General features: G+C 41.2%; 1 protein-coding gene across 4 annotated transcripts in view; it reads right to left on the minus strand.

Moving 5' to 3' along the window:
• LOC106076948 (protein retinal degeneration B-like) overlaps positions 1-14,437 on the minus strand; it is a 119,357-nt gene that overhangs the window by 33,018 nt on the left and 71,902 nt on the right. For 3 of the 4 annotated variants that reach the window (XM_056005590.1, XM_056005587.1, XM_056005589.1), the window contains exons 3-6: positions 8,402-8,534; positions 7,491-7,694; positions 3,379-3,627; positions 1,427-1,903 (exon numbers count right to left, since the gene is read on the minus strand). In XM_056005590.1, the coding sequence (XP_055861565.1) occupies positions 1,427-1,903; positions 3,379-3,627; positions 7,491-7,694; positions 8,402-8,534 (1,063 nt within the window). Of the gene's footprint in view, positions 1-1,426; positions 1,904-3,255; positions 3,276-3,378; positions 3,628-7,490; positions 7,695-8,401; positions 8,535-14,437 lie in introns of those variants that run through there. The other variant, XM_056005591.1, reaches the window with a different exon arrangement.

Consider the following 14,437-nt stretch of genomic DNA (forward strand, 5'->3'; position numbering starts at 1 on the left):
TGTGACTCGAGTCCCGAAATGTGGCATGGTTGACCAATGCCTTTGACCCTTCCAATGACCTGTGGTGGTCTAGTTTAGTTTATAGAGATTATGTTAGTTTTATAAATAAATATATTGTGCATTGTTTTTACTATTTAGCGACGGTAAAAGTAGTGACGTAGTCAGACAGGCGAATGACGTAGACAGAACACGGGTACATGATTGGAGAAGAACATGGCTAGGGCTTGTAGAAAGATGGATAGTGAATAGACAGCTCATTGAAACGACGGATGATTCCATCTGTAAATAAACAGCAGTTGAATATGTTATAGATATTTGTTGTGTCCCTTGGATGTGTTCGGACTCGCATTAGAATAAGTGAAGTAGTAGCAGACAACACACACAATCCAAGACAGGACAGATCCAAAGCTTGAGGACATTGTTCTCTTTTACCCCGTGAGGATCAGGTGCACCTTGTGTACTGTCTGGCGTAGAAGATTGTCTTTATTGACATCTCGGCTACTCTCTCCTTAGATACAGAGGAGCCCAATTTGGGTTCAGTCACACTCAGCTTATAGGAGGGGGCCCAACTTTGCATTCCTGAACCCGGGCCCAAGGGTACCTTGCTACGCCACTGGCTGGGAGTAAACAACTGCTACATCCTTTCTGTTTGTTTTTTTAATGTTTCTTCAGAACCATCGAGACAACAGTCCAGAGCGCATACCACGCGACTAGACAGCCGTCTTAACGTGTTTGATAGCTAAATAAGAAATGTATCTATTTGGAGTCATAAATTAGATCTATATCTGAAGGAAAAAAACAACTTTTATCAGTATGATAAAAAAAAAAAAAAAAGCAAACCTACAAGTACGGTAACTCCGAAACACTAAATAGAAATAAAGAATATATTTTCAATGTACCATTAGAATTACCTCCCATATAATCTATACACATATATACTTAAAAGAAAAAAAATAAACTTTTAAAAACCAATACTATTAAGGCCGGCCTTGGGTCGATTTGACCGATGGCTCCAAATTTATCATATCGCTGTCATGGCTCTTGTCAGTTTTTTTTTTTTTTTAACAGATGTAGTAGTTAAAAGGTTAACATATTCAGTGTATTGTACGACTGAAGTAACTTTAATTATCCCACTGGTGCTATTACGTTTCAGTTGCATCTAATTAATAGTAATAATTGGTGTAAAAAAAAATTGAACATTAGAAGAGGGGGTCTCGCATGCCTTCATTTGAATTGGGCCCCGCAATTTGTAAGACCGGCCCTGACTACAATGTTACAACTTGATGCTAGTATTGATAGTCCTTATTAACGTCCAATATGAGCGCATCACGGCCTACAGCCCCACAGCCTTTACAATGAGGTACACATCTATGTCTAGACTCAAGAAAAAATCATTCGAATTACTGTAAAGATTGAACGCACTCACCTTCTGAGGAACTGTGCCTTTGGGAGCTATGGGAATGTCTTGATTGGCTGGAGAGAACAGACGGGGACGACGACGACGCCACCACGGCGCCGTTAATCACAGTGCTGGCATTGCTCTCCTGGGAGACGCTCCTGCTAAAGTCCGAGGCCGCCTCCAGGGAGGGCGAGTCTTTTAAAAGTGTCTCAGAGAAGTGAACCCCAGACTTGCTCTTCTCTGCCACCCGATGATGGTGATGGTGCGGGTGAGACAGGCGCCTCTCCGACGAGGCGCTGCTGGCGGAGCTGCTGCGTCGGGTGGGGGAGTCGTTGGCCTCCGGGCTCCCCGCGCCGTGGGCCTGGTTGGCGGCGGCCATCTTCTCGGCCAACGCCAGCTGCGTCTCCCGCTCCAGCGCCCGGATGTCCTCAAGTGTGAGTCCGTAGTATTCATCCTGCCAACACCAAGCTTGTCTGTGAGCTCTAAGCATGGTCTTCCTGAGAGCTGGAAACAATAGAAGGTAAGAGTTGAATAGTATATAGTCTAGAACTAGACCTCTATACAATAAAACAAGGTGTAGCATTAGAAGTCAAAACTAGAAGGACAAGGGGAAACAGCATAATGGTCTTCCTGAGAGCTGCAGATATCAGAAGGCAAGAGGTGAAAAGTATACAGTCTAGAACTAGACCTCTATACAAGGGAAACAGCATAAACACAGGCGGATTTATTGCAGTGCAGACTAGACAACTGTCGTTATTGACGGTTGTTGACTTGTAGCACCAAACTGCTGGTAGACAACTAAACCGTGAGGGCGTTTTATATCTGCACTAATAAAACTTAAAATAACTTGAATAACTTTGTGAAGAATAATAAATATAACTTTCATTACAGTATAAACAAAATTTAACTTGATATAAAATGAAATAAATATAGTAGACTTTAAGTCATAATATAATATTGTATTTCGAACCACACCGAACTCACTACAAAAACACGTCTTTTCACTCTGGCAATCTGGAGTCGTCTGTCCTACCTAAGACCGCTGACAACAATGCCGTTTATCTTGCATCATTCACGCTTCAAAGCTAACTTCTTCCCCCCGTCACCATAGAAACACACACACACACACACTCCATAACAAAAAACCCACCAAGGGCACCGCCCTTCTATGGATCCTCCACAAACTCGAAAGTAGTAATGTTTGAAAAATATTTTGCACAGACTAAATAGAAAGTAGAAAAACAAACGAAGATTACATTTTCAACCACCCTCAATTCTTTCTTCAGAAATATCTGGCCAGACTTTGAAAGCTATTCATTCATTTGATTCAGTGTATTTAAATTACATTAGTTTCAAGATGATAATGCCGACACTAACGTTTTGGATCTTAAGTACATAATTCCAGCACTGAGCACATAAACAAAACAAAAGGAATTAAAAAAAAAAAAAAAAAACTTCTTTAATGATGACGCCAAAATTAGAACCAATTTTTTTTCGTTAGAGCATTTTAAAAAAAAATTTGAAGTAGACCTAAACTCATAGTATTTATAATCTATGCAATCAGCAGTCACTACACTACAACAGGAAAGATCGAGATTTGTTAGTACTCCATAACTTATGTAATCTTCTGTAACGCATCAATTAAAACTCTTAATTATCCACGAGTCATGGGCTACTTTCAAGCTTATTTCATAGTCCAATGAAACTTCCGGCCAGACATAACGAAGCAGATGATTTCGCCAGTTGAAAAGAGACTTGACTTATGACATTATAATGTTATATTACATTCATTTTGTTAGATACTGTTTGACTGACCTACTTCATGGATGAACCTCTCAATCTAAACTTTGACTCACCTACGTCATGGATGAACCTCTCAATCTAAACTTTGACTCACCTACGTCATGGATGAACCTCTCAATCTAAACTTTGACTCACCTACGTCATGGATGAACCTCTTAATCTAAACTTTGACTTACCTACGTCATGGATGAACCTCTCAATCTTGTTCTGCATGCCCCAGTACTTGAACTCCACCCTGCACAGTTTGTAGGCGGTCATCATTTCCATCCCGTCCCGCTGGCCCTCCTTAAGTGCCTCTGCGTACTGCAGGCGCCAGTCGTCTGACAGGGGACCCCGACCCGTTTTGGAAGACTTGTACAGCTTAGGGTCCTCTTCTTTCTTGTAGTCGCCTCCCGTCAAACTGTCCTTGACTATGTCTATGTAATCTAGACAAAAAAAAACGACATTATTTGTAGACAACTTGCACACAACAAATTGACACAAAACACTGACCACTCTTCAAATAGTTAAAAAGACCTAAACATTGAGCATTGAAATGTCAAGACCAGTCTTTGTGTTACATGGCATCGAATTTGTAGTTGGCATTTTTTTTCTTTCTTCGAGAAAGTACACCAGAACCTTAGAAGAACTATTCAATTACTGGAAGAAGAACTATTCAATTACAGGAAGAAGAACTATTCAATTACTGGAAGAAGAACTATTCAATTACAGGAAGAAGAACTATTCAATTACTGGAAGAAGAACTATTCAATTACAGGAAGAAGAACTATTCAATTACTGGAAAAAGAACTATTCAATTACAGGAAGAAGAACTATTCAATTACAGGAGAGCTTCAGAATCATAAATGTACACACACACACAAAGTGATATACATTTTCTAAAATCAATTCCTACTTTATTCGCGTCATTAGTGCGACACTTCGCTACCAGTTTCGGGAATTTCCAGAATTCTACCCACCCACCTTCTTTTGCAGACTCCTTGGACCACCAGGGAGAGCTAACACGCCCTACTAAGAAGGCTGTGGAGTTTCCATCACGCTCTTGCAAGAATAAAAAAAAAAGAAAAGTGGTTAGTGATGGGACAAGCCCCCAAGAGCTCGCGGAATCTGACCGCACGTCCCAGAGGTTGAACCTCTCAAGCCCTCACTCAAAGTTTGATGATGATGCTGACGAGTGTAAGCTAATAGAGGAATTAAATCCTTGAGGACAAAGAGTTCACCCAATAAGAGAATTAACTTCATTTACTTCAATATCAGGTTTAAACAAAACAAACAAAACTCGTCTTAAGACTGTTCAATACATCTGTAGAACACGAAGCTGTGAGTCTCGGAGTCTCGAGATTTCAAGCAAGAAGAGTGGCCAGGGCGAAAGAGGGCCGAACCAACAAACAGCTGAGAGAAGAAGCAGGCCTATCTGCAACTGACCTAACCCATCCATGCCACATATACGGCCGGCTTTTTAAAGCGAGGATTGGACTTTACAGCCATCTTCGAGTCCACAGTAAATGAGAAATGTGCTCATTTTCAACCACGAAGGAGGAGCTATATATATATAGAACACGAAGTACTAAGTACTAAGTTCCTAAAGCTTGCGTGAACTCGTGGGCGTGCAAACCAAAGCTCCACTGCACTCAACATTCATGATCCACATAATAGATAGACCAATTGTGGCACTCTTTTATTTCAAGAAAGTACCAAAGGAAGTACCTAATAAAGTACCGGTACACTGATAGACCAATTGTGGCACTCTTTTATTTCAAGAAAGTACCAAAGGAAGTACCTAATAAAGTACCGGTACACTGATAGACCAATTGTGGCACTCTTTTATTTCAAGAAAGTACCAAAGGAAGTACCTAATAAAGTACCGGTACACTGATAGACCAATTGTGGCACTCTTTTATTTCAAGAAAGTACCAAAGGAAGTACCTAATAAAGTACCGGTACACTGATAGACCAATTGTGGCACTCTTTTATTTCAAGAAAGTACCAAAGGAAGTACCAAAGAAAGTACCGGTACACTAGTAGACCAATTGTAGCACTCTTTTATTTCAAGAAAGTACCAAAGGAAGTACCAAAGAAAGTACCGGTACACTAGTAGACCAATTGTAGCAATCTTTTATTTCAAGAAAGTACCAAAGAAAGTACCGGTACACTAGTAGACCAATTGTAGCAATCTTTTATTTCAAGAAAGTACCAAAGAAAGTACCGGTACACTGGTAGACCAATTGTAGCACTTTTTTATTTCAAGAAAGTACCAAAGAAAGTACCGGTACACTGGTAGACCAATTGTAGCAATCTTTTATTTCAAGAAAGTACCAAAGAAAGTACCAAAGAAAGTACCGGTACACTGGAAACATCGTGTTGAATGTTACACTAATGAAAGTTTGAGTCATTCACGTCATTGGACACCAAATGTTAGTCACACTTACAAAACAAATGAGTCTAGAGTAATCCATAACTAGACAGAATTGGACACCAAATGTTAGTCACACATACAAAACAAATGAGTCTAGAGTAATCCATAACTAGACAGAATTGGACACCAAATGTTAGTCACACATACAAAACAAATGAGTCTAGAGTAATCCATAACTAGACAGAATTGGACACCAAATGTTAGTCACACATACAAAACAAATGAGTCTAGAGTAATCCATAACTAGACAGAATTGGACACCAAATGTTAGTCACACTTACAAAACAAATGAGTCTAGAGTAATCCATAACTAGACAGAATTGGACACCAAATGTTAGTCACACTTACAAAACAAATGAGTCTAGAGTAACCCATAAGTAGACAGAATTGACATGCAATCGCGAGTGGGATTAACATTCGTCTCCCATCACTGGCCTGATTTAACAAAGGCGGTTACATTTGCTACAATTTAAGAACCGCTGTCCTGTCTAATAGACAAAACAAATGAGTCTAGAGTAAAACATAACTAGACAGAATTGACATGCAATCGCGAGTGGGATTAACATTCGTCTCCCATCACTGGTCTGATTTAACAAAGGCGGTTACATTTGCTACAATTTAAGAACCGCTGTCCTGTCTAATAGACAAAACAAATGAGTCTAGAGTAAAACATAACTAGACAGAATTGACATGCAATCGCGAGTGGGATTAACATTCGTCTCCCATCACTGGTCTGATTTAACAAAGGCGGTTAAATTTGCTACAATTTAAGAACCGCTGTCCTGTCTAATAGACAAAACAAATGAGTCTAGAGTAAAACATAACTAGACAGAATTGACATGCAATCGCGAGTGGGATTAACAATCGTCTCCCATCACTGGTCTGATTTAACAAAGACGGTTACATCTGCTACAATTTAAGAACCGCTGTCCTGTCTAATAGACAATAGACACTAAATTGAAAGTAAAAAAAAAAAATGGAAATAATACAGATAAAAAAATATTTAAACATTTTTAATGAAATGTTGTTCTTTTGTTTCGTTTCTTCCTTACGCTAAACACAAGACTCAATTAGTTCAACTTTTTTATAAGACAAGTTTTACATTTCATCAATCTCGAGATGTCTTCTAAATGTCATACAGGGGAGGTCGAGAGTTTCTTTCTCTTCTGTTGTCTAACAGACATCACTAACACATTCTGTTACTTGGGGTCAACAATGAAAGCATCTTGTCAAACCTTGTATCCTCTTTCAAATCAAGAAGATCTGGTTAATTTATAAATATTGCGATTAGGATACCGGTACCAAAATTGTAACTTTTAATTAGGTTAATGGTCTTTTTTTTTTTTAAAAGTATAAACAGAAAAACAATTGTAAGCATAAAGTCTATCTGACATTAACAAAGACTTTAGTCCCCCGTCTGTGCAGTGTCAGTCCATGCCTTGAAAGATCGAGCAGCTCACAGCATTAATTTACGTTTGTGTCGGGTTCAAATCTATTTTATTGCCTCATCCAGCATAATCTTGCGGTGGCCTACGCAGTCCTACTAACACACGAGAAACTATCGAGTGGTTCCGTAGTCTTACCAAAATACACTGTCAGAAAGACTTCGCAGTCAAAGAGACAAGGTTAAAGTGCCAGACAGAAAGGCAGAAAGAAAATATATGAGAAAGCAGACAGTAGATGAGAAGGCAGACAATAGATGGGAGAAGGCAGACAATAGATGGGAGAAGGCAGACAATAAAGGGGAAAAGACATTCATAAGGTGGAAAGTTCTTACAATGAGCAACATTCTAGCATCAAACAGTTTCAAATAAAGAAAAGTCAAAGAGCGGACAACATCCTAGCCATGACAAAGTAACGTGCCAAACTTACCAACAGTTCGCAGAGCCTTGTCACTTTTAGACAAACTGAAGACACTGTCATCCTCTCCAGAGTCATTGTGGTACTTGGTCTCCACTTCCAGCAAAAACTTCTCAATGAACGGACACTTGTACCTGGTCTTGGTGTACGGGTAGGCGTTCCATGCTTCCTCTTCCACACGGAGAGCAGACTTGGGCAGAATGGCTCGGAACCAGCCTGAAGCAAAGACAAGGTACATTAGGCGTGTTGTGTACACATCAGATCAACATTTGTGCGTATGTTTGTACATCCTGTACACATTAAATATACGTGTATACATTTGATTGTCCACCATTTCTACATCATATGCTTTTGGGTGTGTATGAAAGTCATGTACATATTAGCAATTAATATCCATCCCCTACAAAATAGATATGTGGGAAGCGTGGTCGAGAGGCTAAGTGCGCATGAACTTGGCTTGTCTTGGCTACCTAGAAGGGGGCTCGAGGTTCGACACCCGACTCGGGCAGAGTTGTGTTTACTGAGAGCGTAAAGGCAGCACGGGAAAACCAACTCCTAGATACCCCCTCCCCCCCCCCCCCCACTGGTCCACAAATGAGATTGGACCAAAGCGCTCTGAGCATGCTATAAGCATGAAAATAGCGCTATATAAAAGCTATAATATTATTATGTGTTATGAGTGTACATGAGACTGCCCAGCATGTATGTGCATGTGTCCATATAACTGCCCTGCAGTTACACCTCAGCTGCTCTCAGCAACTCTACCGTCATTCACCAAAAAGTTCAATATGTCTTCGTCTAGATCCAAGTTCTAAAGTTACTTTGGAATTTTGACCAATTCTGACGCTTAAGTCACTTTGAGTACTCTACATTTCAGATACTTCAAACCGTAACCTGCTGTTAGTGAGTGCACTGGAGCTTACCTGGTAGGTGGCTGCCGATGTGATATATTTTATAAGTGTACTGCCCGTTGCCCCCGGGGCCGTTGGTGTAGGGCTTGTTCTCAATGATCTCCACACCACTGTCTGTGCCATGGCTCTCATCTCGACTTTTTTTCTGTGGAACAGAATCAACATTGGGGATCAAAGGAACAGTTCCAACTGGTTCCTGACAAGTGATGGGATCATAGCGTAGTGAGAACGCTAAAACCACGAAAGTGCGCTGAACAAAAACAATTGGTAAAACAATATTTCTAATCGCACAGATATATTATTGTTAGCCTAGATCTATAATCTATCTATCTATCTATATAATTCTCTTCTTCCCTCAACAGTTTAAACAAGAAGTAAAGGAAAGATCACTCTCTTATTTCTGCTGATAGTCCACGAAAAAAACAAGAAAGGGGGGGGGGGGGGAGAAGACGTGGGTATTCACACGTCGCTACAGATGGCTGCGTGCTGGACTGTCAAACCCTGCCCGCTCCCATCCCCCTTCGTCTTACGGGAGGCTTGGACTAAAAAGTAAACTATCTTCAACTCTGAAGGAACATCCGAAACATGTCAAACATTTTTGCAAACAAACATTTGACAAACACTAAATAGCAGGGCCGGACTTAAAGCATTGTGGGGCCCTATTCGAAACGGATTTCGCGGGGGCCACGTTTGAGTAGGGAAGCGGACAATAAGGGCAATTCAAAAATAGCGGTGTATGCTACGACGCCGGTCGACTAGTAAATTTAAATACATGACTGATCCAACTTAATTGATACAACTAGACTTAACAAAAGCTTTTTTTTTTTTCAAGTATTTATTTGTATTTTGCTTGTTGATCTACTGAAAACAATGGACAACGCTAAAGCAGGAGCATATGTAAGGTTTCATGACGATAAAGGAGCCTGAACTCCACAACCACAGCCAAAGTAGCCCCACATACAAGAATTCACTCAAGTACCATCAATAGCAGTGCATTTGTGCGCTGGAATGCCGATTTTGTTTAAATCCATCGAATGTATAGAAAAGTAATAAAATAACTTTTTGTTTTCGCCTATCAAACCTGCACGGCCATCTTAAGAGAGAAACAAGGAACATTTAAAATACAGAAACAAGGAACATTGAAAATAGAGAAACAAGGAACATTTAAAATACAGAAACAAGGAACATTGAAAATAGAGAAACAAGGAACATTTAAAATACAGAAACAAGGAACATTGAAAATAGAGAAACAAGGAACATTTAAAATACAGAAACAAGGAACATTGAAAATAGAGAAACAAGGAACATTTAAAATACAGAAACAAGGAACATTTAAAATACAGAAACAAGGAACATTGAAAATAGAGAAACAAGGAACATTTAAAATACAGAAACAAGGAACATTGAAAATAGAGAAACAAGGAACATTTAAAATACAGAAACAAGGAACATTGAAAATAGAGAAACAAGGAACATTTAAAATACAGAAACAAGGAACATTGAAAATAGAGAAACAAGGAACATTTAAAATACAGAAACAAGGAACATTTAAAATACAGAAACAAGGAACATTGAAAATAGAGAAACAAGGAACAATTAAAATAGAGTGAAGAGGCCAGAAGAGCACTAGAGAAAGCTGAATAAAGTCAAGTATCATTCCTTGTTGATGTCTAAGAGCTGAGCCGAAAGCTCTTCGAGCTCTAAGTTTGAAAAAAAACCTGTTTGGACGCCAAACAGTAAAAAAAAAAAAACCTGTGTGAACACACAGTTCTGTTTGGGAGAGACCCTAGACAATGCCTATGTAAGGCATTGCTGTTGACCGATGCGTTCGGCCCCCGATACGTGGGCTAGAGACACGGCCGAAGGCCGAGAATGCACCGGGGACTTCTGCCATTTTCCTTCAATGTACCAAGCTAACTGTGCGGGGTCCGCCATTTATGTAACGGTCCCTTTGAGGAACAGCGCATGGATTGGTGACGTGTTTGTGGAGACTTTATTACAACTCCGCCCGTGCAATGGGTGGACTCTCGTCTACCCGTGGGCATCCCCACGGGAGTCCTGTGTTGCTACCCATTTAGCCTAGCCAATTCCTCTAATGGCCGTTTCCACGCGGGCGCCACGATGAGGCAGGGCAACGTGCCCGCGCAGTATCATTCCAAAGTCTTGGCTAGTTCACAAAGACAACATAGGGAGTTTGTGTTCACGTTCGCACAAAGTTGTAGGCGGCCCATATGGGCCCATTGGTACTACAACATAACGTTAAGTAAAAATTGGCATCAAATTTACATTCACAACAGCGACATCCAATAAAACATACGCCGCTGTGTTGAGTGGGCTCTAACACAGCGTTGTATAAATCATTTCAGCTATGCCAAGCTGACAAGGTGAGAAACTGACTTTCTAAATAAATAAATACATCGCTCTCTCCGTCTGATCAAGACCTATTTGCGGTACAGCACAAAGTTTCACTTTCAGACATTGCGATCAATGGGACAGTTGAAATAAAGGCCATCTGTGGCCCACGGGCTAACGAGGGAGTCGTGTGGCCAGCACAACGACCAACCGCCTTTAATATTTTCCCAAACTAATGTTAGGTTGGGTGGACTCAGGAGCGACATATAAATCTCGATCTTCAAAATCCAAGTTTTTAACGGGATTCGAAGCCGAGACTTCTCCGGAAGCTAAGCGCTTTGGCATTACCAATCAGCCACCGCACCCACTATAAAGAACAAAGTATAACTAAATATTATTTTCTTTGGGGGGGGGGGGGGATTATTATTTATCTTTGACAATCTGGAAAGGGAGACAATCGTTGAGTAGCCCGCAATTGTTGAGATGAACACATTGCACAGGTCAGCGTGACCCAAGCCGAAGCTAAATTTAGAAAAAGGCAACAGCTTTGATCTTCACTTCAAAGAGAGCGCGGCACCCACACACTGTGTCTCTGTCGTAGGACAGATGTCCCAACTGTCAGTGAAACGTCCAGCAGAGTGGACATATTCTGTCCAACTGTCAGTGAAACGTCCAGCAGAGTGGACATATTCTGTCCGCCTGTCAGTGAAACATCCAGCTGAGTGGACATATTCTGTCCGCCTGATATTGAAACGTCCAGCAGAGTGGACATATTCTGTCCAACTGTCAGTGAAACGTCCAGCAGAGTGGACATATTCTGTCCGCCTGTCAGTGAAACGTCCAGCAGAGTGGACATATTCTGTCCAACTGTCAGTGAAACGTCCATCAGAGTGGACATATTCTGTCCAACTGTCAGTGAAACGTCCATCAGAGTGGACATATTCTGTCCAACTGTCAGTGAAACGTCCATCAGAGTGGACATATTCTGTCCGCCTGTCAGTGAAACGTCCAGCAGAGTGGACATATTCTGTCCAACTGTCAGTGAAACGTCCATCAGAGTGGACATATTCTGTCCAACTGTCAGTGAAACATCCAGCTGAGTGGACATATTCTGTCCAACTGTCAGTGAAACATCCAGCTGAGTGGACATATTCTGTCCGCCTGATATTGAAACGTCCATCAGAGTGGACAAATTTTGTCCAACTGTCAGTGAAACGTCCATAAGAGTGGACACATTTTGTCCAACTGTCAGTAAATCGTCCATCAGAGTGGACAAATTTTGTCCAACTGTCAGTGAATCGTCCATCAGAGTGGACAAATTTAGTCCAACTGTCAGTAAATCGTCCAGCAGAGTGGACAAATTTTGTCCAACTGTCAGTAAATCGTCCATCAGAGTGGACAAATTGTGTCCAACTGTCAGTGAAACATCCAGCAGAGTGGACCTAGTCCGTTCACCATGGAGGGCAATAACCCCAATACAACAACACGGGGGGACATGAATGTGGGAGAGATATCCCCCATGTCTATTATTACAAACTCACTAGGAGACATGCCCGAACTAAAACCCGTGGGCCACATCCAGACCGTGACGCCCCCGCCCCTCCCCCTTTTTTTGTTTCGAAACTTTTTCCCACAGCGGTAAATGATCAGCTCGTTTGGACTCAGCTGATGGTGTGCGTGTGTGTGTGATGAGGCCAGTGACATGCGTGGGAAAGTTTTAAAAGGCCCCAAGGCCGAGAAAGTTTGGACGTCAATGCATTAGAGAACCATGTGACATACTGCACGACCACCTCCTCAAGTGGAGACCAAAGGAGAACATAAGCAAGAAAAGCAACAACAACTTTTGTAAGTACAATGTGAGCTGTGAGGCGATGTGTACAGTTACTCAATGTAGTTTTAGTGAAAGGAAATCAGTTTGTAACAGTTTGTGATCACTACTTCACAGCTCCTAGACGAAGTGTTCTTTAACATTGATGAATATACATACAGCCTTTTACAATTAACATACAGTCTCAGAACAGTGGACACCAGGTGGGAGGAGGCTTCAGACATTGCCAGTGACAGATCATTATGGAGACAGCTTGCCGCCCAATGCGCCGAACGGCGCGGGAGGACCTAAGTCTAAGTCTTAGATATAATCGTTACACTAACATTAAAATATTCTATTTTACTCTAGCTATCTTTCAATTCCCGTCTAACTCTCTACCCAAAGAAATCTCATTCTCATGCCTGATGAGATTTTGTTTCTATATATTCAAAATATATTTTAAAAAAAAAATGAATAACGACTAATTGATTAAATAATTGGTCAATCCATTTGATTGATTCCTGTTTAGTTAGGGGGCAATGAATAATTGTGTGCAAAGTTTCATCTTGATCCCACAATGGGAAGTATGGCATGTACAAGATTCCACCCAGACAGACAAAGTGAGTTGATATAAGCTCTACAAAAGCGGGGGGGGGGGGGGGAGGGCTTAGATTAAACTACTTAGAATCAACAGCAGCTTGAGTTAACTATCTCCAAGGATTCTTTCAACACATGATCCATTGTTTCAAATTATGAAGACTTGAATTGCATCCCAGAGATGGACACTCGTGTTAATGCACACATTGAGATTTAAACCAATCAGCGACTCACTGACTCTTCTTTCACAGCTGTCAGGCCTCCTATACCGATGGGTCTCGTTTACATTCGCACCGCTTTGTAACCGTATCGCACCACTTTGTAACCGTATCGCGCCACTTTGTAACCGTATCGCGCCACTTTGTAACCGTATCGCGCCATTTTGTAACCGTATCGCACCACTTTGTAACCGTATCGCGCCACTTTGTAACCGTATCGCACCACTTTGTAACCGTATCGAGCCACTTTGTAACCGTATCGCACCGCTTTGTAACCGTATCGCGCCACTTTGTAACCATATCGCGCCACTTTGTAACCGTATCGCGCCACTTTGTAACCGTATCGCACCACTTTGTAACCGTATCGCGCCACTTTGTAATCGTATCGCACCGCACTGTCTTCAAGCCCTACCACTGTCAACACAAAGTCTGAACTAAATCTGAATCGGTCTGCCGTATAAAGACGCTCTGACATTTGAGACCAGCGCTTATTGAATAAAAAGACACTACGACCTTTGAACTTGTGTTTACTTTTTGTCGCATTATGTTGGTTCAAAAAATCTTGCTCTCCTTCACCTTGGACTTTTCGGTAGACCCCTAACCTTTACCCAGGCGAGGACAATCTCCTTCATGCATTCATAATATGATCTGCACATAATGCTTCTGACATATTGTATGACCTCATAGGTCACGTGATACACAACAGTTGTTTCCCCCCCAGTACACTTCTGACATTTCTGGAACCAAATGCGCCTCCACTCATGACAATAGTGGATAAATAGATGCGTTGCCTTGGATCTCAAACATGGAAGACACATGTCTGCAGAACTGTAGCAGCTAGGGCAGTATTACATATACAGAGAATAAAAGAGGCATAAGAGAAACAAAAGTGAAAAAATAGTGAGATAATAGTGGGGCAGTGAAATGATAGTGAGGCAGTGAGAAGATAGTGAGATAATAGTGGGGCAGTGAAATGATAGTGAGGCAGTGAGAAGATAGTGAGATAATAGTGGGGCAGTGAAATGATAGTGAGGCAGTGAGAAGATAGTGAGATAATAGTGGGGCAGTGAAAAG

Source organism: Biomphalaria glabrata, chromosome 12 (assembly GCF_947242115.1).
Source record: "Biomphalaria glabrata chromosome 12, xgBioGlab47.1, whole genome shotgun sequence".
Lineage (NCBI taxonomy): Eukaryota > Metazoa > Mollusca > Gastropoda > Planorbidae > Biomphalaria > Biomphalaria glabrata.